Here is a 25,913-nt window from a genome sequence, read left to right on the forward strand (position 1 = left end):
TGGATATGCTTGTTTCCACATAAAAATAAAAATAAATGCTATTATGTAAGATGCATATTATAAAAGTGGATATCAGCAAAAGTGAAACTATATTCATGCAACTTTTCAGTTTCAGAGAAACATAATATGGAGTCAGGGGAAGTTCCCTTTAGACATTTATTGAGTTGCAGTTATGAACATATAATCCCAGCAGCTCTGCTAACTCTCCACTATTTGTATCAAATAATAGGATATATTAACAATGTGTACATGTACATGAAAATGAGCCCTTGGTGCGACGAGCTGCTGAAATTTTACACAGATATGTTGAATGGCGTAACACAGTCAGCCACCATGCGCCAAAGTAAACCCATTATCTTGCCATATTATACTCAAAGCTACTTTGAGTCTATTTAAATCACTCAAACGTCTGATCTCTTCTATAAGTTTGTGACAAGACGCCTAATGTTGCCCTCCCACTGACCTGTAGGATTTCAGACTGTGTGGGTGTGTGTCTCTGCACTTTTCATTTGGGGAGTACGATTATGCAAGGAGCCTTGAAACCAGCCAGCGTACCGGCCTCTGTCTTTCACACTGTGCTACTTCCTTTAGAGTTTGTGTTTCCCAGATGTAGAGTGTACTTGTGAAGAGATCACAGCGAGGCAGCGTTCATGACTGGTATGCAAACACACTCAAGAGTCAGAACATTTACCAACCAGACCACTTCAATTTAGGTCATTATTGTGTCTTACATGTCAATAAAAGAAAATCTTCTTAATTTATTTAATTGTATGTTCACCATATTCATCTCTCGATGCTTAGGTTTTCTGAATCAATCAATGCCATCTCTCATTGTGTGTCAACAACACATCTATCCTGGGACAGAGTGATGCCAGCTCACTTCCTTGTCAACAAAGGAAGAGGGGGAACCAGATGGAGAGTTGTTTCTGTGGACTTTAAAACAGCCCACGCAACAACAGCTCAATAAGCAATGGCACAGGACCTCTCTGACACCCAATTGTTTCCTGAGTTTCTGTGTCCGGCCTTCCGGACCGGAAATTTTTGGGCACCCCCAGAGGTGAGTTTGTATTTGTGTGTTTATGTGTGCATGCGCTGTACCATGAGTTTGTGTGTGTTTTGGTTGTGAGAGCAAGGTGGGATTCTAAGTGAGGATGCAGGAAGTACATTGGAAACATGCCCATTGCTTTTTAAAGAGCGTAAGAAAGGATGGGAAAGAAGGACACTCAGCAGCATGGAACAATGCCACTAACAGATGGTCATGTTGACCACAGGCATAACAGTATGTTCACAGAGGGGAGAAAGTTGTACCCTTGACCTCTGACCCTACAAAACTCCACCAATATGCTACTCTATGCAGAAATCTTTCTTAGGGGTGGCCAGATGGGGGCCAGTGAAAAACTTGTGGTGGCACACCAAATCCAAAAGACATAACTGCATTTTAAGAATTCTGTCATGCTGCTATACTATGTAGGCTTCTTGAAAACTATGTCAATATGGAGAGTTAAGGAATTGCATTCTGAGATGCTTTGGTTTCTTATTTTACAGTTAATATTACTAATTATCTGTTTTGCATAGACTGTTTATAAAGATGGATAATGTGTCCCCACTTACCACCCTATGGTTAAGGGAAGCCAAAATATTCTGGATATGGCCGCTGCCATCTTGCGCTGGTGACATCATTCAGAGCCAGAATCTCCAATTATTTTTGCCAGTAGGAGTCAATCAGGGGGGCAGGCCAGCATTTGTATCAGGGTAGCCATGACCACACCTGGCCCCCTTTGGAGGCAACACTGATTCTATGTGGCTACAGAGTCCAGCAGTCACACACTAATTTGAAACAACCGAATGTTTTGGCCTTAGGAACATTCACAGTGAACCGTGAACCTTTAACTTCATAAAGTAAAGTACGGCAATAAATCACCAGCAGTATGTAGGGCAACACCAAAGTGTAAATGGGCTATGACCTTTTTACTGTGGCCACTTAACAAGTCAGTAAGATCACTTGAAGAAAAACAAAACAAATCTTCCCTCTTGTGTTCGCAACACTTGCATTTCTTTTTTTTCTTTTTCTTCTTTTGTAGTGGAGTATATTGTTCTGTTATTGCTGTGGATAATTGGCCTAAATTGGTAGGCTATTACATTAAGAATCGTACTTACAATATAATAGGAATAAAATATTCAGCTACTGCCTCTATAACTTTGGTGGTAGTTGCCAGTTGTTGTTTTTTTTTTTGCTTGTTTGTTTTTTTTCAGTAGGGTAATTTTTGTGTATTGAGTGCATGAAATCAATCGCTCTGTTGTTTTAAAAAAAAAGTTTGATGTCATCCTACTTTATCATATTTTAATACATGAATGAGCCCATGCAGTATCCCCCAAATACAGAATAGCCCAGAGTAGCTGCATGAATGCAACAGTGTACATCACTGAGTTTGATGTTTAACTTGGCAACACAGATGAAAAAGCCTACTGTATGGCTTTGAAAAACTGCCCAAACTACAATGGAAAAATTTGCTAAATGTTCTAGTACAAGTACAGAAAACTAAAGCTGAGCACTGATGGAAAAGAAATATGAGAGAGCTGGGAAAGAGAAGAGGCCCAAGATCAAGCAAGCCGCGTGAAAAAAGTTCCTTTACTGCCCTCTGGTGAAAACAACATACCAATACACTTTTTTTCAAACGCTGATAATCCAAAATGTAATTTCTATATTTATTGTAAGACAGCGCCGTTATTATAACAAATTGTTGTATTAGTCATTTGTAAACAAAAAAAATTTTAAAAAAAAATGTATAAAATTGCATTTTCCTGTCTGTCATTTTCCCGCTTTTATTTTGAAATTTTGAACTCAGCTGTGACCCGGAAGTACTTCAGTGTTATTATGCTAACGATGTGTCATCAACACAACTGGACCAGGGTGGAAACTGCAAATTTTCGGAAATATAAGACAACCAGACTCGTGCTAGTGTTGCTTTAGGGGCCAGTTTAGGACAAAAAAAGCCGCATTTTCTTTGTGAACAGGCTGTCATAAAGTAAATACGACAGCAAGACTTGCAAACGGACTCGAACTGCTGAGCTACGGTGATCCTCCACAACTGGATTGTTAGCAATCAAGCTAACTGGCTGATTGCCTGGCTGTTCGGGTCCTGACGGGACGGGAGAGAGATGTCCTGCAGCTTGTTGGAGTTTTGTCGGCTCCAAGAGCTCAAAACTGTCCGGGACTACTTGTTCCAGGACCGGAAAACTGAGCCAGTGGAGGAGAAGAATCAAACAGGTAGCGAGGCTAGCATGCAGCATTTAAATGTTGACCCAGGTGACAACAGTCCAGCTAGCTAACTCTGGAACTAGCTAGTCGTAACACTTATGCACAAAATTGTGGCTAAAGGTTGCAAGCGGGAACTATTTATAGGTTACAGTTGAGGGAGATTTAGTGAAGTGAAGGGCTCTAAGTACCTGACTTCTTAATGCATAGCAAGTTCTTTTCGTCCAAGTCTGTTTTTTTAAACGCAGAACAAAATAAACAGACGAAAATGCATCCTACAAATATTCCATTAATAACAATAAGGGACCGTTTTTAAGTTGTGTGAGGGGATAAGGTGGTGCAAAATAAGGGGGCACGTCTAATATTTTTTTAAGTACCGGGGAGGGCCCTATGTTTTTATTAAATATTGATAATAATAATACTAAAAATAATGTTGCATTTTATTTACAGGCTCTTTTCTAAGCACTCAAGGACACCTTACAAGACACTGTTGAAAACAGGCAGCACTGCATCCATAGATCATAAGGTCAAACAATGTTTGATAAACAACAAAAAGTTAATAAAATTACTTGATTTGGTGTTGTTTTGTCTCCAATACCTACATTTGTTGTGACTATTTATAAAAAGAAAGAAAATTATTTATGGTGGATGGAGGGTAATGCATTCCCCTTAGTCACTCAGTGAGGCTCGAGGAAAAAACTTTGGACTTCTGGGCAGAGTCATGAAAAAAAAAACCCTCACACCCGAGCCACCCTCTCCTCTGATAAATAAAGAATAGTCCCAAATGGTTTGACTTTAATAATAAAGGCAAATAATTTGACGTCAAGGCTTTGAATGATGGATAGAGCCTCTGCAGTACCACAGGAGCACTGAAAGGGGAGGAGGAGAAATCTTTCTGCCCTCTGTGCTATGAGTCATCCCACTTGAGACACCTGAACACACCACCGCAGGACGCTCAACAGAGGAGAGCAGATATTCACACAATGTGCACAAAGAAAGGGCACTTATACTTATGCTCCATTTTAAGGCTTATTTTCTTGTTGATGTGTTAATACAGAACGTATCATCAACTTAGTCTTGATGCGCAATGACATCGACCCCCGGACACACACTGACTGCACCAAGGCTTAATGCATTATAAATGTCCGTGGCAACAGGATTTAATCTTGGATACTGCTGCTTGTTTGGTCACTTTGTCTTCCACCCACTCTTTAATGTTATTAGGTTATTTCCCTCTTCCACAATACAAAAGTAACGCAATGCTCAAGTCTTAATACAATATTATTGTGATTTTAAACATTTATCAATATGCATCTATACATCTCATTTCAGTAATTTTTATTGTAGCAAAATGTATCTAGTGGACTGAAAACAAATTGATTTATTATTATTATTCTAGTGGGATACCAACATTTTTTTTTCTATACTGATAGTTTTTCTTTTTTTTTTTAAGATTTCTTTTTTTGTCTTTTTTTGATGGGACAGATGAATACAGACATGAAATGAGGGAGGAGGGATGCTCTAGCAAAGTAGCTACCACCGCCCCAATATTAATACTTAATTTAAAAAAGAGTCCATGCATCCCTGTTTCAGTACAATATAACCATGGAAAAATATTTAGATACTAAGTTGTATCGATTTTGTTCCTCACTCCCATTGTCCTCCTTCATATTGTTTTTTTCTGGTTTTTTAGCTTGACATTAGCATGTCTGTGTTAGGTTAATATTTTTAGTTGTTAGCATTAACACTTCATGAACAACTGCTGTGACTTTAGCCTGTCATTTTATACCCCTATAACCTTTAAATGTGTCACTTTTCTTGGGACTGCTATGTGTTAGTTACCTGAAATGTGAACAACCTGTCAGCAGGTGCTTGGTCTTATTAAAAATCAGCAAGATGTCACAAATTAACTCCTATTAATTTGATTTTCCCTAACAGAAAATGAGCTCTCCTGGGACACCTCTGACTGGGACTCGGCATGGGACAGTGGCGAGAACAATGAGGAGGGAGCTGCGTCTGCCACAACGGTTTGTCCTTTTGTGTTTTGTTCTTGTCATTTCGCTAAATAAATTACACGAAACAAAAGCTGCAAACAACTTTGTTCAGTATGTTAAACTGATCTGAGTTGTTGTCTGGGATCATCACTCACATCATTTGCAGATTCAAAGGAAAGCTCTCTCCTCCCTCTGACTTTCCTCTTTGTCCCGCAGGTGGAAGAGGAGACCACAGGGCAGTGTGCACCCTGGCTGCAGGACTGTGTGGTGTCCCTGTCACCCTGCTCTGACCTGTTGGTAGTGGCCCGAGAGCAGAAGGCTGTCTTTCTCTCAGGTAAGATATTCAAACACTCATGCACATACACACACACCCACTCACATCTAAGTACACAGAGGAGTTAAACATTCCTGTTCATATGCATTGATTCTTGCAGCTAAGTGGCGTACAGATGACAGCGGCAGAGAGGAGATGACCCTGGCTGTGTCTTGGACTGGAACCCTCAGCACTGACGAAGGGTAAGAGTCAAATTAGATTAAATGTAGAAGGAGAGAGAGTGATATAAGATAACAAAACAGAAGAAACTTACAGGCAGAAAAATAAACTTCAGGGTGATAAGGAAACTACACGGGATAAAGAAGGGTCACATTAAAAAAGGTATAGTTGCTTGGCAGTGGGGAAACGAATGAAACATGAGCTAATGTATAAATGCTTCATGTAAGGTTTTTGAGAGAAAGAGAGTTTTACAGTGAACAAAAAATCTGCTTTTTGTATGTTTTCTTCACTACAGAGAGTGTGTCAGCAGCTCTATCTGTATACCACTGGCAAGCCAGAAGAGGTAATAATTCCTTATGCCCAAACCAGAGGAGATGTTTGCGGAAATACAAAATGCCTCTGTGTATGTCTGTAGCTGATATATCAATGTGTGTGTGTGTGTGTGTGTGTGTGTGTGTAGGAGCTCCACAGGGCGGCCCGATTGGACCTGTGTAGTTGTTGGTTTCACTTCTGGCTATGTCCGCTTCTACACCGAGGTACCTCACCAATCTCATCCTCTTTTCATGCACTACAGTGCTTTTGTAGCCTGCATGTTGATTAACATTTTCATATAATCAGCAGAAAAATGAAACCTTTTAACCCAGCCTATAAATAGTCATGAATGCCAGTATTAAATTTTACACCGATTGTTTCTTGCCAGAACGGCGTTCTCCTCCTGGCCCAACTGCTGCATGAGGACCCTGTTCTGAGGCTCAAGTGTCGCACATATGAGATCCCTCGCCATCCTGGAGTCACTGAGCAGGTAATTCACACACTCAACCCTCCTGTCAGAACTGTGTTTGAACGTTATGACTAAATTCAAAGGAATAGTTTCACGTTTTGGAAAACAGGTACCTACCTGCAGTAGGGTTGGGCAAGATCTACCATATTGGCATATAATGATGTCCACAGTGAAACATTGTAATGGATGATGGTATCATTGGATATTGATTTTTTTGTAAACATGAAATATTCTCTAGTAAATGTGCAGGGCAAGACATGGTGAAACAATTTTTAATGACAATACAAGAATCTGTGTAGATGTGTGACAAGCACTTTGGTTAATATTTGGGAGGTGTAGTAGCCTGACTCCTACCTTTTTAACAGTTTTGGAGAGTTTGCTTTATAGGTGTGTGTCAGTCCTCATTTACTAAGGCAGGCGCAAACCAGTTTGATTTGAAAATAATTTTTATGCTGTATGCGCTAAGTTAAACATGCTTTCATGAGGTGGTAAATAGTGTAATTAAATAACCTGTTTTTCCTTTGGTAAATCAGGCACAAGAAGCTATTATAACAACTAAAATTAACCCATTCTTCATATTTGTGCTCTGTTGCTGACAGTCCTTAAAAATACATATTTACCAGATGTTAGATGCAAAATGTTTGCACCATGGTGTCCTCTTTCAGTTTCACTTGCAAATTCTGTGCACTGTTGGTGAATCACAATTGATAATTTGTAATTTAAATAAGTGCAATGCATACCAGCCGGCCGCAAACTGGCATCCTGGTGTTGGTGTCCACAGTAAATTCTGACACTAATACCCACAGCTACTTACTGTACTGACACTGTACCGGTCTGCTCTGGTTGCCTAGCAACAGGCACATAGCCCCCCATGAAATGTGTCATGTCTTTCTTTGTGTTCTTTACTGATTAAATAATTAGTAAACTTTAGAGGTGCTCTTAGGCTGTTAGGTCAATGTTGTTATGTTTGAACAGAATGAATCTAGCTGTTTTCCCTCTGCTCCCTTTCCTTGTTAGAAGGTAAGCTAACCACCAGCTGGTTACAGCCTAATGCTTATCAAACAGACACAACAGTGGTATATTGATTTGATTTGATTGCTTTATTGTTAGAAAATTTTCAAAAATGTGTTTTGTGTCCCAGGATGTGTACCGTTTTACATAAATACATATAAATACAAAACATTGTTAAACAATACTACAGACTCTATATACCACATCAAACATTACCAAAAGTGGATGCAGTGCAACAAATGAGTCATTCCCTCTTACATTTAGTATTTGACGCAGTTACACTGAGGTGCCTGAGAATCCAAATTCTGATTTTGTAGGTTTAAAATCTCAGGAACAAATTAGTTATTTGGCCTGTTCAGTCAAGACTGTGAGATTCAAAATCTTTGTTGTTGAAAGTTGATTTTCTTCAAATAAATTGTGAGAGATATTACCAAAAATATTTCCAACCATAGACAACATTCTTCTTAGCTCATGTGTTTGACCCACAGTCTCTGTGCAGATGCGTAGTAGCATTGTCAGTTCTAATGTAAATCTCTGATTCCTTTAACTGTATGATTAAGTGCGGGTATTAATACTTGAACTATACATTTTTGTGATCACAATAACTTTGATTTAAACTTAAGTTTCACCTGCTAGCTTTGCCTGAGCTTTTGACAGTATCACACCATGTTATCTGACAGCAAATGCGTAATTATTGATTTTATATCCTGCAACAGCATGAAGAGTTAAGTATCCTGTACCCTGCTGCTCTGGTCACCATCGATGGCTTCAGCCTCTTCCAGTCTCTGCGTGCCTGCAGGAACCAGGTGGCAAGAGGTACTTGGGAGCATGTCTGTAATTATGAGTATGGGTTTGCTTTTAACTGGGAGTATTCACAGTATGTGCATATGGTAGTGTGTTTATATTATTGGATGAGTCATGGTGTTCTAGTGTAAAATTTTAGGTATGAAATAAAGTGTTAAAAGTATTTTGCAGTGTGTTAACTAGAGGTATGTTCTTCACTTGCTGGCTGTGTGGATAGTGTTTGCCACAAGGCATTCAGGTACTAAGGAGACATCCACACAACTATCACTGCACCGCTGCCATACGTGCTTCCTTATAACTCAGTCTCTAGAGGGTTAGCAGCCAAGCTTCTGCAGGGTTTCTCTGGGCATCTACAGTAGTAGTGCTGGGTGTGTGTGTGAATGTGCTTTGAGGTCTAAATTAATTATTGTCACTATGAAAGCACAGTGAATGCAAGGCCTGCTTGCTAGCTATAGATGATGAAATCTCTTGCTCATTATGTTGGTATCCAAATGATCAACTTCGCTTTTCCATCCAGCGGCAGCAGCAGGTAGTGAAGTGATCCAGCCTCCTCCCCTGGCCTATAAGAAGTGGGGTCTGCAGGACATGGACACAATTGTGGACCACAGTAGTGTCGGTAAGAGACTATTTTTACTTCCTTTAAGGAGGTTATGTGTCCAGTTGGCTTTGTTCTGATTTTTATTAAACTTGGGTGAAGGGTGAAGCATGGGCAAAGGAAGATCCTGTTGAATTTTGAAATGGATACAAATCATTTTTCACTCTGTTAACATTGCAAGACAGGGCATTTGGCCTTGGTGGAGTTCTGTGCTCTCTAATTGCCCTTCAGTTATAAAGAGTAATTGATTTCTGTTTATACCAGTGGTGTATTGCCTTATAAAGGACTGATTGGCGTTTGTGTCTTACCCATCTTCTGATTAACTTCTGCCTCAAAGGGTTAAAGTGACTAGAGTGGATGCTGAATTTGTATTAAAGCATTTTATGACTCACTGACAAAAATCTCACAATAATTTTACAACTAAAACTTTGGGAAGTGTCAAATAAAATGGCCTTTGCACTATGTGTTCTATTTATGCATTATAATAAATATAAAGTAAAAGCAGTAGACTCATATGCTGTGAAGACTTTTATTTTAAAAAGTCAAATGAATGATTGACAGGAAACAACTGAATTCACTGCTCTGATACTTATCATTTGTCTTTTCCCACATCTCTGTTCATCCCTGTCTACTCTCCATCTCTCTTACTGTTATAGGCATTATGACGCTGTGTGTGTTTGACCAGATGAAGAATGCATCCATCCTGGGGGGGTTTAATGCTTCAGTCAAGGGCAGCCCCCCCGCCATGAGCCAGTATGTCACTGTGGGAGGCGGGCCTTACACAGGCTTCTACTATGCTGTAGAGGTGAGTGAGGGAAAGATGAAACAAGCAGGCTGTTTATTTCCCAATAAGAATTACTGTACACATTAACTGTATAGGTAATAAATATTAACTATCATGTACCTACACAAATGGTGCAAATGACTTACAAGTGTCATTTACTACCAACTCACCTAAACCTCTCAGCTCATGTCGTGGAGTTTCTTGAAAAAAGTCATGTGAAACCTTCTGTTATGGAGTTCATGGACCTTGCAAAATCCTGTTGCTCAGCTTCAGATACTTTTTAGTCATGATTTTTTTTTTCTCAGAAAGAAGTTTCAAGCAAATTTAAGTAATCCACTTTGGGAAAATATTCTGTCAAAATAATTTAAAAGGAGGGGTTTTCCACTCCAAGGCTATGTTTATCAAGATCTGTGGCACTCTGGATATGTCATAGTACTATATTGTAGTAACAAATACAAAACTTGGTTGCACGAAAGTAGTAAATAATAAGGAGATTTTAATTACTGTAAAAAAATTCAGCAACAACTTTTTATGTGAATTCATGTTGCAAAAAAGCAATATTTGAGGCTCGGAATAGACGTACAGAGGATCCCAAAAATGCTCATTTCTAGCCATGAGGGCCTAACTTCAAAAGCCAAAGCATTTGCAGCAGAACTGCGTAGGATTTTGCAAGGTCCTGTGTACTTTTCACATATTTTTATTTTTCAAGAAAATCCATGACATGAAGTGGGAGATCTGGGTGAACTGGTTTAGAATCACCCTCAAGGGATAGTGCAAGACGTTAGAATCAACCAAAGAATGAATTTTCAGAGAGTAAATTGAGTTTTTTGTTGTCTCTTTCTGTCTGTAGGGAAGCTCCCAGCCTCTGCTCTCTCACGTGGCTCTGGCTGTGGCCAGTAAACTCACTTCAGCCCTCTTCAATGCTGCCAGGTGTGTGTGTGTGTGTGTGTGTGTGTGTTTGTGTTCCTTCCATGTGTGTATAAGCAAGATAACATGCATTAACAAAGATTTTCCAAATATAATTTTACTTGTATAGCACACAGAAACACACAGCAATTAGTCAAAGTAATCAGTATACAATGAAACAAGTGAATGAGTAATAAAACCAAAGGAGCATGATGAAACTAACAACCACATTTATTTTTTTTTTTTTTAATGAATTGCTTAAAAGAAAAATAGCGTGGTTCAGAAGGTAAAAAAATAACTTTGTCATACTTGCTGAAACTGTCACTGTATCCTGACAGTAGTACATGAGATGAATAATCTGAGAAAAATCAGGCTCCTCCTAGTGCTCCCAATGGCATTTGCAAAAATTTCACTGCGCCTGAACAAAAAAAAAAACAACCTAATCTTAGCCAGGAGGAGTCTCTCTCTGCTCGTGCTTTCTCCACCTCCAAACAGCTGCTTTTGTTTACTTTAGAGCTCTGGTCCACTGCCCAAACCCCAGTGGGCCCGACCTGAGACAGCAGGGCAATTTCTCACTATTCCATCAGGCTTGAATTGAGTCAGGTTCTTGCCAATTTAACATTTATTTGCTTATATGTTGTTTTTTAAAAAATATTTTGAACTGTCTCATGCTTAAAAGGCACTCTGGCAGGAGTTTTAATGGACTGAATTAAGAGGGAAGAGAGGAAAGGTGAAGGAACAGTGGAGCATGTGGAGAACGGGTAGAAAGAGAGAGTGTGCATGTGTGCATGTGAGATGTGCATGTATTAATATTAAAAAATATTAGTTTTATAGTTCCTAAAATGCAATATAATAAGGGTCTATTTCATCTACAATTTCTGGTTTTTAATGAGGCTTGGGCCCAAATCTGATGCCGTGGGTCAGGCTCGGGTCAGGCTTGGATAGAAACTGTGCGGGTTCATTCAGGGTTGGGCCTGATTGTTTGGGCCCAGTCAATTTACTTTGATCTCAGGCTCAGTTCAACTCTTTCTTTTTGACTTGCTTTTCAATGTCTGTCTTGTTTTGTTAGTTTATCTCTGCCGTGTACGCTGTTGTTGGCATTGCAGCGTGTGCATAAGCAGTGACTCCTCCTGGCTATGATTTGTTGTTTTTTTGTTCAGATATGGTGGATTCTTGCAAATACCGTTAGGGAGCATAAAGAGGAGCCAAAAGAACCTGGTACTTTCACAGATTATCTGTCTCATGTATAACTGTTGGGGAAAAAGGGACGATTCAGTGAATCTGATAAATAGTTGTTTTTTTCCTACTGTAGCTTTAATACCAGTCGCATACGCACTTGAAGACTAAATGCAGCACTGTCAAAAACCCTCTACTGCTGCAACAGCACGAAGCAACTCAATCAATACTTTAAATTCTATCCTGTTCTCTGCTCAATGCATGCATAACATATACAGGGGGGCTGTGTTTGCTTTTATCCTCCCCAGAGTCTCCTTTCACTCTCTACCTAGTGTATCTCAAGTGTATCTTGCCAGGAGCCTCTTCTCCTTTATTACTTTTTCTTTTACTCTTGTCTCCCTGAATCCTTTCTCTTTTCTTTTACATGGAGTTATCTTCTTATTTGTTGTTGCTAGCTTTTTCTGCATCATCATTTCATCACTCTCTCTTGTCGTTTTTTATCTCAGTGGATGGTTAGGTTGGAACAAGAACAAGAATGAAGAGGAGGCTCTTCAGAAACAGAAGCCCAAAGTGGAAGCTGCAACGCCCATGGGGATCAGGTAACTCATGATATTTTAACACTAATGCAGCAATGCCCTGTCGTGGCCTCATCAATAATGGTAATATAAAGCTTGGTAATCTGCTTCTGTCTTCCTTCCTCTTAAATCTGACCTCTTCTGGCCAGATTTGGTCTGCCAGACTCTCGTCGCCATGGGGAGTCCATCTGTCTCTCTCCCTGCAACACGCTGGCTGGAGTGACAGATGACTTTGGTCGAGTCACACTGCTGGACTTGGCCAGGGGCATTGCCATTCGCATGTGGAAAGGTGAGGAGAATAGTAGAAACAATAGACAAAGGACTAAGAAGTGAATATAGAGGATTTGTGAAGGGATTTTTGTAAAGCATAGAATAAAAGGGATTTATTAAGTAACAGGGTTTCTGCGGATCCTTTAAAAGTCTTTAAAGATTTCGAATTCATTAACCTAAAAATAATGCCTTAATTGGCATTGAAATTGCTTAAATGTATCTTTCAAAAATCTTAAAAATGCTTAGACATTGGAGGTGGGATTCATTCTTTTTTTTTCTGACATTGCATTTAAAAAAGCCCCAAATAATTGGATAACATTCAAAAAGACCCAAGCATCATGTTTTATGTCACAATAAATATTTGAAAAAGAAAATAAAACTCTCCGCAAGTAATTAATGTTAGTACATGTTTTTTTCCATCAATGTTAGCTACTGTAAAATTTATCTTAAATTTCATTCTAAGTGGCATATAAAAAGTGTTAAAGCACTTAAATCCTGCTTGCCTTAAGCTGTAAGAACCCTAAAGGAAGTCTCACAAAGCATTGAACCCTTACATGCTGTTTTTGTCAGACATTAAAAGCCTCTATTTCTTACTAAAAATCAGGAATGATGCCAGGTCATCCAGCTTCAAAGTTAAGTTTGTCCCTGTAATGTAAATATGACTAATGATTAATTCAACTGAACTGCAGGTTACAGAGATGCTCAGCTGGGTTGGCTGCAGGTTCCAGAGGAGCGAGGTGATCGGGAGTTCTCTCCCTCCGCCTCCCTCCCCAGACGCCATGCTCTGTTCCTGGTCATCTACGCCCCCCGCAGGGGAATCCTGGAGGTGTGGGCAATGCAGCAAGGGCCTCGAGTTGGAGCCTTCACTGTGGGAAAACACTGCAGGTATGAACAATGCACTCTAAAAATGAAGGTGTTTACTTTTTCGTACAGATAGCATCGAAAGCATCACAAACAAAGCAGCACCTGTAATTTCTTATATATAGCATACCACAAAAGCAGATACTGGACACTGGGACACTCAAAGATAGACAAACTGGGGAAGAGCACATAAAATAAAATACATTAAGAATATTGTCTGGTGTGTTTGTCACTTCCAGGTTGCTTTATGCTGGCTACCGTCTGATGGGGGTGAACAGTGTGACCAGTCAGGGCTGGCAGCTCCACACACAGCAGGTGTGTCTTCTGGACCCCATCACCGGAGCGCTGAGGACAGTGAACATCCCCTTCCACCTGGCCCTCAGGTTGGTAAACACATACATTAACCTAAGAGATACTGTAGATCAACTGTTTGCCATGCAGGCATTTTTAAAGGAAAAGTCCAGCGCTGCTGAAACACACTAATTAGCACGTTATACTGTATCTCAATTGTTTTAAAGGAGGTTTTCAGATTATAAAGCCCCTTTCAAACATGTATTCTATCCCTGATATCTTCAGGAACATGTCTTGCATGGGGTCATGTGCAGGGATCCATATTCAGAGAATTCTGAACCACCAATTTCCCACCTCAATGCCTAATAACATTTCAGAGAAAATGCTGCTGCTGCTGATTTGCAGGAACAAGCATGTAAAAGGTTACGACTATCTTACAGAAGGTGCTTTCATGTGGAGCGAGTGAAACCAATCACAAGACTCCTCTGATGACAAATTTGAATCAGCGACTTGTTTCCAGTCTAGCATTCACGTCAATGCTTTCAAGGGTGAAAATTATCATTTGTCTTGCAAACTTGCTGAATAATTAATCACACTACAGCTCCTCGCCTGCAGTGTTCCAGAAAATAATGGAAGACGTCCTCTAACATGCACATGTATCCAGCCTTGCCCCCCCATCTTTTTCTTCTTCTGTTGGATTACTACCTACAGCTGGACTCAACCTATTCCAGCATTATGGCACAAGATGAACATTTTCTTGATTGGACTGTATGTGTGAATAATGAAAATCACTCATAGCGCCAGAAAGGTTATCTCAGTAATTTACCTGGAAATAAGTGTGAATGAAGTTTCTCAATCAGCAGCAAAACCTAATTCCAACACTCTCAAAATGTCAAACTAATTCTTAACACTTCGTGAAGTGTCTCTTGTAGGATTGCCTGCAAGAGGTGGGGTGGGGATACTTTTTATTTGAAAACTCAGATTTGCTCATGAACTATTTAGTCCCTGTATGTGGGAAGTAGCAGTTCTAGCAGGTACACATTTATATGGTGTACCTCAGCTATGTACACATACTACTTAAGAATTTTATGGCATATGAAATTTCATTATTGCACTTTTGCAGCCACAACCTCAAAAGTCTTTGTTCAGTTTTTCTTTATTAACAAGGTGATTTTATTAAGCCACACATACATTCACATATTACACACAAGAAAATAATTTTATATGCAGTTAGAGTTTCAAAGTGAGTTAGGAAAGGCTGCCAAGCGTCAAAGAATTTCCATATTGACCCCTTTATAGTATTTCGAAACTTCACTAGTTTTGACATAGTACATGATCTCTCTCACCCAGTGTCCAAAAGGGTGGCAGTGGTTCTTTCTATTTTGCATTTTTGAAAATAAAACATCTCTATTTTTGTAAAAAAAAAAAAAAAATTACCATCAAGCATTCTGTAGGCTGTTAAAGACAAACTTTTAATGAGGGCTTCCACCAATCCATCCATCATCTTTCTCTGTCTTCTCCATTTCAGTGACAAGAAGAGTGAGCGAGCCAAAGACATGCACCTGTTAAAAAGACTGACTGCTTTACTGAGGAGCAGAGAGGTGGAGCCTGGTAAGAGACACAAGAGTGAGAGCTGAATGGAGATATAGATGTACGTGTGTCCGATGAGAAGAGTCTGAATCTTTGCTTCCATGTATTCAGTCATCTTTTCTTTTCAGATATTTTGGAGACCGAAGCCAAAGGTGTGCTGCTGGATATCAAACACCCTGCCATTAAGAAGCAGGTATAAACAAAATGCAGTACGGATGTCCTCACACACTAACAGAGACTACACTTCTCTCTGTTGTAACAGTCAAAAGTCTAACTACAGTCTTTACGCTTCCTTTTAGGCTTTGGAGTCTCTGCTGTCAAATAAGAACGCCCCCGTCTCATGTCTCACTAACATCACATGCGCCTTATATGACACTCTGAAGCAGCAAGGTAAAGTATCAGTTTATGAGTAGGAAAAAAAATATTCAGATTTTTTCTGAAGTTCTGTAACTGTAAATTGTTTTGTGCATATCATATGTATGGCATTGTTTTTCTCTTTAATTCTTAACTCTCTTTTATTTCTGTATTTCAGACCCAGAGGAAATAGATGCAGCATTACTCCACCTCTGCTCTTCACAGATGAAGCTGCTTCAGCTCTACATGGACATCCAGCAACTCCACTCTGCTGCAGACACAGAAGCTTGTTTTAAAAATGTGAGAGGGCAAGCATGCATAAACAAACCAAAAGCTTGCTTAAAAAAAAAAAATTAAAACTGTAATGCTACATAAATTAAACTAGGCAACTTTAAGGTTTGCAGCAAAGCTACCAAATAGGGTAATATTTTTGCATGTGGTAATTACACATAACTATATGACAAACACTTGAATTATCTCCTCAGCAGGACTCTCTAGAAGGCATAGAGGATGAGTTGTCCCGTGTCGGTCCGACCTTGCAACGCTACGCCCATTTCACCTCGAAACCCAGTGTTTCCTTTGCACAGGACTCACCTGACTCCCCTTTTCCTGCCCAAGCCTTTCTCTCCCAGATGGAGTGCACCGAAGACGAGGAGTTGAGGGTAATCCGCGGGTCTGAAGCAGAATGGAATCAGCTAGGTATGGCAACATATGTGAACACAGTTACCTCAATAAATAATGTTCAAAAAATTACACAAGCACGCTATGTAAACATTTTGTTCATCATAGTATGACAGTGTCAAATTAATTGGTACTTAAGTATAAAGAGTATACTTATTAAAAGAGTATTTGTCTTAAACTAGACTAAACTACTGCTGCGTTTTTCCATATGTGATATACACAGATGTTAATGACATCACACAGATCCAGACTGAGGATTTTGCTCTTGTTCTTTTACAGGGAACTTTATGTTTTGGGGGTGTCTGTCTGGAAAGAGCCCACTCCATAAAGTGTGTGACACACTGCAGCAAGCTGGCATCAGTCCACAGCAGCTACTGGTAAGATGGAGAAAAAGACTGGTGGAGTGGGTTGTGCTGACTTTTAGCTCAGCTCTGAGATTTTTGCTAGTGGAGACATGACTGAGATAAAGAAGGAAGTAAAACAGCTGGCAAATTGTGACAAATAAGTGGACAAATGTGATGATATGTAGTTTTGTTATTTCATATTAAAAAAGTTCATGGTTTTTGGAACGGATATGTTACCCCATAGCCCTCCAAAACAGCTTCCTCCAGCCTTTTTTTGGTGTCATCTCTTTGGCCTGGCCATGTACCAGAGTCTTTGCACACAGTACGAAACCTGCCCTTATGTATGCCAATATGTGACTTGACATAAGGGTAAGAGCAAATTTGGGTGGTCAAGAGTGTTTGCTGCATCTGGAGTTGACTCTTCTATTTTCTCTCACCAGAAAATTTAGAGAAAATATAAAAGAGAAATTTAAGAGAATGTTGCCACATGAGCCCCCTTGTTTCTCTTTCTTTCAGTCTCTGTTGCTAAGTGTTTGGTTGCAAAGAGAAAAGGAGGTGCTACAGAAACCAGAAGAAACTGTTAGAAATTTACACACACTACTCATGGCTCTCAGCAACATGAAAGGTATGAGCCGACTTCTTTGCGTACGTTCTGTTAACCAATGAAAGTCCATGTAAAAAAAAAAAAATGAATAACCACCTCTTCCTCTCTTTAGGTGCAGTTGAGGAGTCATGGGACACCCAGTCGATCTCTCCCTGGTGGCAGCAAGTTCGCTGTACCTGCATTCAGTCCCACAATGCTGCCGCTGCTCTGCTGGCTGCTTTTGTCGCTCACCGTGCTGCAAAGGCGAGCATCACAAGCCGGGCTGACAGCAAGGTAGGGAGGTATCATAAACACAAATGCACTTATCAGGCAGCGTTATAAAGAATTAAATTATGGCAAGCAAAGAACCATTTAGTCGAAGCGTTGACTTTGAAGCAAAAGGTGTTTTGCATGTTTTTTTTTTTTTTTAGCATGACATTGATACTCTACCACATCTTAACCGACAATTGAAGCTGGTTTCCAGAGCTGGCCCCAAGGCTGACTGCTGGTTTCATGTTTCAAAGACATACAGTAATTATAGTAGTTTAACCCAAAAGAGGAGAATATACTTCAAAGTTATTTAGTACTACAGCACTATAAATTGTAATATTAATTTAATTTTTTTTTTATATAGCACCTTTAAAAAGGTTCACAAAGTCATTGTTACGTTCCCTTTAAGCAAAGGGACAATAACACGACAACCAAGAAAGATGAACCACAGTAGAAGTGGAAATTAAGGTAGTTTATTGGTGACCAAACAAAAGGTTTCTCAACAATGTGAGAGAGGATGGGACCAGGTGGTTGTGCCAAAGAAAAGAACTGAATAGAACAAAACGGGGCCTAACTAAACCACCATCAACAAACAACAAACAACGAAAAACAAAACCTAACTCCCTTCTCTAAAGAACAGCTTTCACGAACAAAAAACGGGGTAGCAACAACCACATAACCTAGTGTGTCTAAACAGATTTCCTACGTGTGTAAAAAAATGTAAAGGGTACCCCCAAGTCCACAACCTCTCATCACATACCTTTCACCAATTGCAAAAACACAGTTCTAGTCACAGGTCACAAAAACACACAGCCAGCTCAGGCACAGAACAAAAAGGGAACAAACGAGAGACTAGCACTCTGTGGGAGATCCATTTTGAAAACCATGCTGACGGATGATTGGCCAGGTCGGAGTGGAGGGGACCAATGAGCGTCCTGCCCCTCTGCACAGGTGGTAATCAACTGGACTGCACGAGTGGAAACACTCAGGTCATTAGCACCTGAAATAACATAAGGGAGGAGGGAGAAAACGGGAGAAAAACACACACTGCACTGTGCCCCTGTCTGGCACGTAACAGTCATATAAAATAATACAAAGAAACAGATCAGAAACAACAACAGAAGCAATAAAACCCCAAATAAAAGAAAATGAAACAAATTAAAAAGGTTAAATAAATAAAAAGACCACATCACTTAAAAGCAAGTCTATAAAAATGGGTTTTTATGTACTTGTACTATTATGTACTATAGCTAGACCTAATAATAACCACTAAAACCACAATCACTGACGGATTTCACGTCTGTGTGTGACAGTTGCAGTCGGAGTGGGAGGCGGTATCCCTGGAGCTGGAGCAGTGGGCGGTGTGTGTTCGCCAGCTCGAGGATGTGCTGGTGCTGCAGACTCTGCTGCTGGTGCCTCCTCCTCAGGGAGCAGCAGGGGGCACTCCTGCACAGTGCTCCATCAAAACGCTGTTGGAGGGAGGCACAGGTACGCTGTGAAAAAAAATATCCTCAGGGATATAAATAAAGACAGATAGACAAGCTTTCATTCATCGTATGTATTCTGGTTGTGGCTACATAAAACAGATTGTCTTGTATTTTTATTGACATCTTCTCACGTGTATGTGTAAAGGTGGCATTGCAGACAGCGTCTCAAAGTGGATGTTCAGGCACAGCTTGGCCCCGGAGCGACTGAAGGAAATTCTCCTAAAGAGAGAAGACAAGGAGGCAGATGAAAAAGAGCAGACGGCCGGAGAGGGAGATAAAGGGCAGGAGGAGAAGAGCCAAGAGGACACAGATAGGACAGCAGGTCAGGACAAGGACTGGACAATATATGATCAAAATGTTGGCCTTTAACATACATGAATGTGGTTATTTATTATATATCAGCTCTCTTATCTCTCTCCAACGTACACACTGGGATCTGTTTATACCCTCAAATCATATCCAAGTCAAACTCTGTCCCCTGTGTTTTCCAGAGCTGTTGGTGGCAGTGTGCCAGCGGTTCCCACACTCCCTTTCACCTGACCTGCTCTTCGCCCACTGCTGCTGGGAGTATGTGGTGCAGTGGAACAAAGACCCCGAGGTGTATATTCACACTTACATACACATATGTTTCTGTGTTTATGATAAATATAGCCTTTTTAACCTATTTTAATCTTAATTCTGTTTTTGCTAATTTTTCTTAGTTTGGGAACAACCCCTCCTCTGTTAGCTTTCAGCTCATTTGGTTTACATTATAACTTCTTGCAGCGACAAGCCAGTTTCACCATATGGGATGGTTTTCATAATTCCCAGGAGTATGGATTATAAAAAACCCATCACTTTTGCTCTTAAATCTGGACTCACACCGGCTTCTCTCCCCTAGGAGGGCCGATACTTGTGGTGGGCTGTGGAACATCTAAAGCTGGTCTCCAGCCCTCATATCCAACTAGGTGAGGGGCTCTTTTTGACATGCTTGCATGTATTCTATTACAATATTATTTATAATTTGCTTAATAATGTTTTTATTAAAATTGGGTTAAAAAGTGTAATTGTCTTCAGGTTTGCCCTAAAATAACAGCTCAAATGTGTCCTCAGACAGAAAGCACTACAGTGGAAACTGTCTATAATGATCATGGTTACAGTGTTCAGGCGCTTAAATGCTGTTAAAATAATTTGGTTATAATAATAAAGTTGTCTGCTCCCGGGGTTCATTTAAGGTTATTTCATACATTATATATGGGGAAAAAAATTGAACTACAGTAAATCTATTTTTTTATTTTACTCAAGGTAAACTTGGCGTTTCTCACGTTATCTTTGTGTCGTCTACTTTAATATCAAGAGACAATCATGGCTGTTAGTGATGGAGAAAGAAAAGTAATGCGCACAGAGGAAGCACCTGTGGTTAAAGCCGCCCTCATCAAGTGGATTCATAATGTCCGGTCACATAAAGCTCCTCATTACTGCTTTTTCATAAGTAAACAAATGTTAATTGAATAGTCCATAAAAAGTTTATAGTTATTACCTGCTTATAGTGATCAATTTAAACCAGATTACTGGAAGTGATGTCAACATCCCCACTTTGTAAATCAGCGCCTTCTAAAAATGACCTCCTCTCTTCCTTTACAGGGATTTCGGCAATGATGTGGAGCACGTTCGTTGTCAAGCGTTTCTCAGCAGCGGCCTTCCTCGTGGAGAAGGTAGAGTCACGAATGCAACAGTAAACAGTGTTTAAAGACAAACCACATATGTTGTGCCTACTTACTGCACCCAAGACAGGACTTTAACAAGAGGATAAAGATTTTAATGGAGCAATGCGTTTCGCTTTCAGCTTCATCAGGCTCATACTGAGCACAGAAAGACAAACAGCACTCTAAGGATTTACATATATAATTGGAAAGCAAAAATACATACTATATATATATATACACTGTTTCAATGGCAAAAATACCATTATACCATATAAAATATGGGAAAAACCTCATAAAGTCCAATTCATTCAAATAGAAAGACAAAGTCAAGTCAACATCACTTCTGCAAGAAAGATAATTACAGCACATCATATCAGAAGTAAGGTAATCTCTGAGTAAACAGTGTGTGTTTGTGGAACAGTATTGTTCAATCTGTAAGGAAGTATAGAGGTTGTGAATAAATAAAAAAAACTTCTTTTTCTAGGTGGGGAAAGCACCCAAAGATCGCTTATGTCGACGGGTGAGTGCGTATTTCAGCACAACTTCTAAAACATCATACTAATACTAATATCATACTTTAACCCTTTGAAAATTGCTTGACATCATTTTTTTTGTGCTGGGTTCAGATGCCTTTCACAAGTGTTTAAATCTTTGTAAATTGATTTGATTTCTTTGGAAAACATGGGGGAAAAAGGCTGTCAACTTGGCTAAAAATGTCCTGCAAATTGCAAGAAATTAGTAGCTTGAGAATTTTTTTTTAAAGTTGATTTAACTCTGTTTATAATTATCATAATTCTACATTAAAGTTATGTTACTGAATTGTTATTGTTATTTAAGCACTTTTCTCAGGGCATTTCTCAGGTTTTTTTGTTTTAACTTTACTTTTCTGGGGCTGATTTTTATTTCCCTGCTCTTTTTTTCTTATATTCATTTTAATTTTTTTGTACTTTTTTCACTAATTTTGTGCTATTTTTGTGGGTCAGTTCCTCCTAAGTTGTTTGTCTTCTTTCCATGTTTTTGAAAAAAAAAATCAACCCTATTCACTCAGTTTTCAAAGGATTAAAATATATAATGCCAGTTTTATCATGATATGTTTTGTCATACCTAATTTATGAATAGATCATTTCAGATGTTAAGTGTTGCAACATAATCTGCATATATTAAGGGTGTATGTTTATGTGTGCAGGATGTGGGGATGGGAGACAAAGCGGTGACGTCTTTCCTGGGCTGCTGTGTGCAGCTGCTGCAGATCCTCATGGAGGTGACTGGAGTATTGGTTAAAAATCAGAGCCCTTTGTCTTTTATTGATTATTATGTAAGTAAAGAGATTCCAGAAAAAAAGCATGGAGGAGCTTAATACTGCCACTACTAACATTTATATTCCATATTCATTTGATTTATTAGCTGGCTAGCTCACTGCTTGCAAGATGCATTTGTGTCTGATATGTATTCTCCACAAAATAACTCTATCGCTCTGATAAAAGTCTAGAATATACGAAGAGGCAAATCTTGTTTTTTTTTTTTCAAAAGGTCACCTGTTAGATATAATGCATCCTTCACTGAAAAGTCTTCTCAGTTTTTCTGCACTGGAGGTATCACATTTTCACATCACAACCGGGTACATTGCATTCCAGCCCGTGATTGGCTTGACTAGTCATGATGTCAAAAATGCTGCTCGTATGTACACGTGAAACTGAGAAACCAGGTGATCACATTCATGCTCTTCAGCAGATGAATGTAAAAAAAAACCCAAAATACACAGTAAAGCAGAGAAAAGCAAAACACATTTTTGAGCGGGGGGGTTTGTGCATGTTTTATTTTTGCACTTCTGCACTTTTTTTAAGCTGCGAGTTGCATTCATAATGCAAATGAAGCATCTAATCTTTACAAGGACACAAACCTCTCTCCTCACCGTCTCCTCTGTTGCCTTTTCACTCAGGCGGACTCCGCAGTGGAGGAGGTTCCCGCTCCGGAGCTGTCTGTGGAGGAGGTGTGGTGCGGGGCGGAGGGCCCTGCATCTCTAGCCGAGCTCGCCCTGGAGCAGAGAGGCGTCCACTACCCCCTGGTGCAACACCACTGCCTGTTAGCCTCCCTGCTACATGCTGCTATGACCTTCAGTCTGAGGGTCAAACCACTCAGCCTGTTTGACAGCAAGGTGCGGAGACGGACCGACGCACAGAAACTGACAAAATTGACAAAAACTAAGCACTGCGGTCTTGATTTATTTGTGCATCAACGTGTTTGTCTGTGTGTGTTGTTCAGGGTAAGAATGCTTTCTTTAGAGATCTGACGACCATCCAGTTGATGCCCAGTGGAGACATGGACCCCAGCCTGGTCTCGCTACGACAAGAGGTCAGAGGCAGATTTGCATCTAGATGTCAATAGAAAATAAAAAGCTCTTGAAACAAATGCTTCGTCATCTTACCCTAATCCCCCTCACTCTTAATACCCATCGTCTCAGTTCCTCCTCCGGGTGCTGACCGCCTGGGTGCAAGCCATAGACGATCCTTCCAGCTCAGCCTCCGACACCAGCGCCGCCCCTCAATCCTCTACTGGCCCCAAGGCTGACTGGTGGCCCTCGCTGTGTCTGGAGCTGGGCTCCCTGCTGCAGGTCAACCCCGACATCCTGAGACGGCACCTCGTCTGCGAGCTCTACAACCAAGGCCTGGACCTGCGGGCTGAAGAGGCAAGGAAGAATGTGGTGTTCTAGTAGCGCTAAAGCTAAAACTGGGATAATAGTACTTTTATCAAACCTTGAGGCAGACCACAGAGCTGCAGTAAGTCATAAAATCCAACATTCTGCTCTGACTTTTCATCTTAAGTGTGTGGCATCTTATCACCCAGGTGATGTTAGAGGTGGAGGATAAGGATGTGCTGGGCTCCCAGCTGCTGGTGCTCACCGGACAGAGGTTGAGTTACTCACTGCTCCACAGCCAGAGCCAGACGCAGGCTGCCATGGAGCTGCTGGCTCGCTTGCCCCCCACCCTCTGCACATGGCTCAAGGCTATGGTAAGACACCAAAACAACGTCCATTTATACACTCAGAGTGTAGATGCTCATTTCAGTAAGTACATGTATGCACCCAGTATTTTTTATTAAGTCTCACCTCATTATTTCCTGAACCACTAATACTCAAATTAGCAACATTACTATTTATTACCTCTGCTGATTGAAAAGCGCAACATTTGTTCTCCCTTAGTAGGATGTTTTCGCACGTTACTACTTTAAGAAATAAACTAGCAAAGGAGAGAATACAGGCTGCAGATTACTGATGATAAAAAATAGACTTGTGCAAAAAACTAGCCAAATGCTATGAGCATACATTAATTTTCAAAAACAAGAGACCCCCGAGGGCGACCCAACACAGTCAGGCCAATGATAAATAGAACCATTCCAAATTATTGCTGCCTTTAATACAGATTTAACCCTAACAGCTACATGATGTACGCTCAGTATGATAGTAACTCCCTCAGAACAAATGCTAAGTCCTGTGACTCCTGAGACATGTTGGCCTAATTTACAAAGAAAAAAGAAATTGATATCATGTAATTATAAGCCATACAGTTTTGCACTGAAAGGCCTCTTTAACAATTTAATGTCCAGTATTCATGGCCTTCAGCGGCAGCTGTCCCCGGGACAGAGGCCTGTTTTCAAGCTGTCCATTCGTCTGTCCCTCTTATTCTTGCTAATGCGATATTTCATGAACGCCTTGAGGGAATTTCTTCAAATTTGGCACAAGCGTCCACTTAGACTCAACGATGAACTGATTACATTTTAACAGTCAAACTTTTAAAGGTCACTGTGACCTTGCATGTGTCTCATTCTCACAGACATCGTATCCCAAAAACAGGTCAAAGGATTTCTTCAAATGTGGCACTTGTGTTCATTTGTACTCAAGAATGAACCGATTAGAATTTAGTGGTTGAAGGTCAAAGGTCACTGTGATCTCACCGTGATTACGTGATGGCATTTTAAATCCAAAAGGGCAAAGGTCCTCTTCTGTTCCTGAGGTCATATCTCAGGAACAGAAGACATTTAGTCAGATACAGAATCTTGAAATCTTGAAACTGTGCTGATTGTAGAGGTCTTCTGTGCTGCCGGATTGAAGATGTGTGTGTGTGTGAAGCATCCATGTTTTCACAGACGTGGATGTAAAATGGAAGTGCAGCTTGTTTGGTGCGCAGAGGTGGTAATTCTTTCTTTTTTTTTCCAACTAGGACCCCAGTGAGCTGCGGTGTCCCCTGGTCCCCCTGCCCCAGACCAGCAGGCTGGTCAGCCGACTGATTGAAATCCTGCCAGAGAACCACGCCCAGTACAGCCTGGCCCTGCACCTGCTGGAGGCTGTGGAGGTACTCACCACTGAGGACTGACCCCGAAAAGGGGGGAAGGGGGTGGAGACATTGTAGGCAAATGGAGAGATGATAAGGAAGTAAGTAAAGGAAAAATAAACAGAAAAACTATTCTAGAGACTGATTGAGGAAGAGAGACCCCCTCATTTTAACAAAACAAGGTCTGTAGCACTTGAGGATTTGAATTTTGGTGTCAGCAAGTGTTTCTCATATACAGAATATGAGAGACGGTCAAAGAGATGAAAACAGCCTTCTTATCCTCTTTAATCAGCGTCATGAAGATTTCGTTTTGTCATTCAGCTCATGTTAATATCGTCCTCACAACTTAATTGTAGAAGACAGTGATATAGAGTGGATATAGGCTTTTAACTTTTTTTTTTTTTAATCCATCATATTTTTGCGCATGTAACATAAATGATATTGAATAATTGTGTTATTAAAGAGTATTGTCTGGGGGATATCTGAAAGATGATTATTCAGGAATGGGGCATGTCTTTTCTTTGTCACTTCACTTTCATTTCATCTGTTGACCTTTGAAACTGGTGTCCTAAACTGTGTGCCATATCAACGTTCTGATTTCTCCTTCCTGTCTCACTTTCCCTCTCATGGACAAAAGATGTATCATAAAGAAAAATGGACCTTATTTTTATTTATATATGCAGACAGTACTGTACTAGCTGTGCCTGTACACCTCCGGTTCTGTAGTCCTCCATTGCAGAATAAAGAGGTTTCTCAAAAGCTTACATGTTGTTAATGTTGAGCTAATGCAGTGT

General features: G+C 40.2%; 1 protein-coding gene across 3 annotated transcripts; it reads left to right on the top strand.

Annotated features, from left to right (window-relative positions):
• Positions 1-2,883: 2,883 nt before the first annotated feature.
• Positions 2,884-25,854, top strand: rab3gap2 (RAB3 GTPase activating protein subunit 2 (non-catalytic)). 3 transcript variants are annotated; one of them, XM_042500236.1, is made up of 35 exons: positions 2,884-3,268; positions 5,195-5,283; positions 5,467-5,584; positions 5,685-5,766; positions 6,039-6,086; positions 6,204-6,279; positions 6,444-6,545; positions 8,252-8,351; positions 8,857-8,955; positions 9,591-9,739; positions 10,569-10,648; positions 12,307-12,399; positions 12,525-12,664; positions 13,335-13,530; positions 13,746-13,889; positions 15,326-15,408; positions 15,516-15,580; positions 15,687-15,777; positions 15,920-16,041; positions 16,227-16,440; positions 16,702-16,799; positions 17,283-17,391; positions 17,483-17,643; positions 18,933-19,107; positions 19,252-19,428; positions 19,598-19,704; positions 19,987-20,053; positions 20,730-20,800; positions 21,276-21,311; positions 21,978-22,106; positions 22,731-22,946; positions 23,054-23,143; positions 23,253-23,477; positions 23,636-23,800; positions 25,009-25,854. In XM_042500236.1, exons 1-35 carry the CDS (start codon positions 3,160-3,162, stop codon positions 25,159-25,161), a joined length of 4,179 nt encoding a protein of 1,392 aa, XP_042356170.1. In that variant the 5' UTR covers positions 2,884-3,159; the 3' UTR covers positions 25,162-25,854. The 3 variants fall into 3 exon arrangements, with proteins under 3 accessions (XP_042356170.1, XP_042356171.1, XP_042356173.1); XM_042500237.1 differs by having other exon boundaries at positions 16,230-16,440; XM_042500239.1 differs by having other exon boundaries at positions 21,978-22,052; positions 25,009-25,853.
• Positions 25,855-25,913: the final 59 nt, after the last annotated feature.

Source organism: Plectropomus leopardus, chromosome 14 (assembly GCF_008729295.1).
Source record: "Plectropomus leopardus isolate mb chromosome 14, YSFRI_Pleo_2.0, whole genome shotgun sequence".
Classification (NCBI taxonomy): Eukaryota; Metazoa; Chordata; class Actinopteri; order Perciformes; family Serranidae; genus Plectropomus; species Plectropomus leopardus.

Bases quoted from the DNA above. Each gene is read 5' to 3' on its own strand.
- rab3gap2 (XM_042500236.1), top strand. From the start codon at position 3,160: ATGTCCTGCAGCTTGTTGGAGTTTTGTCGGCTCCAAGAGCTCAAAACT. The intron at 16,042-16,226 runs GTGAGAGGGCAA...TTATCTCCTCAG, and splicing joins CAGAAGCTTGTTTTAAAAAT to CAGGACTCTCTAGAAGGCAT. The intron at 19,429-19,597 runs GTCAGGACAAGG...TGTGTTTTCCAG, and splicing joins GGACACAGATAGGACAGCAG to AGCTGTTGGTGGCAGTGTGC.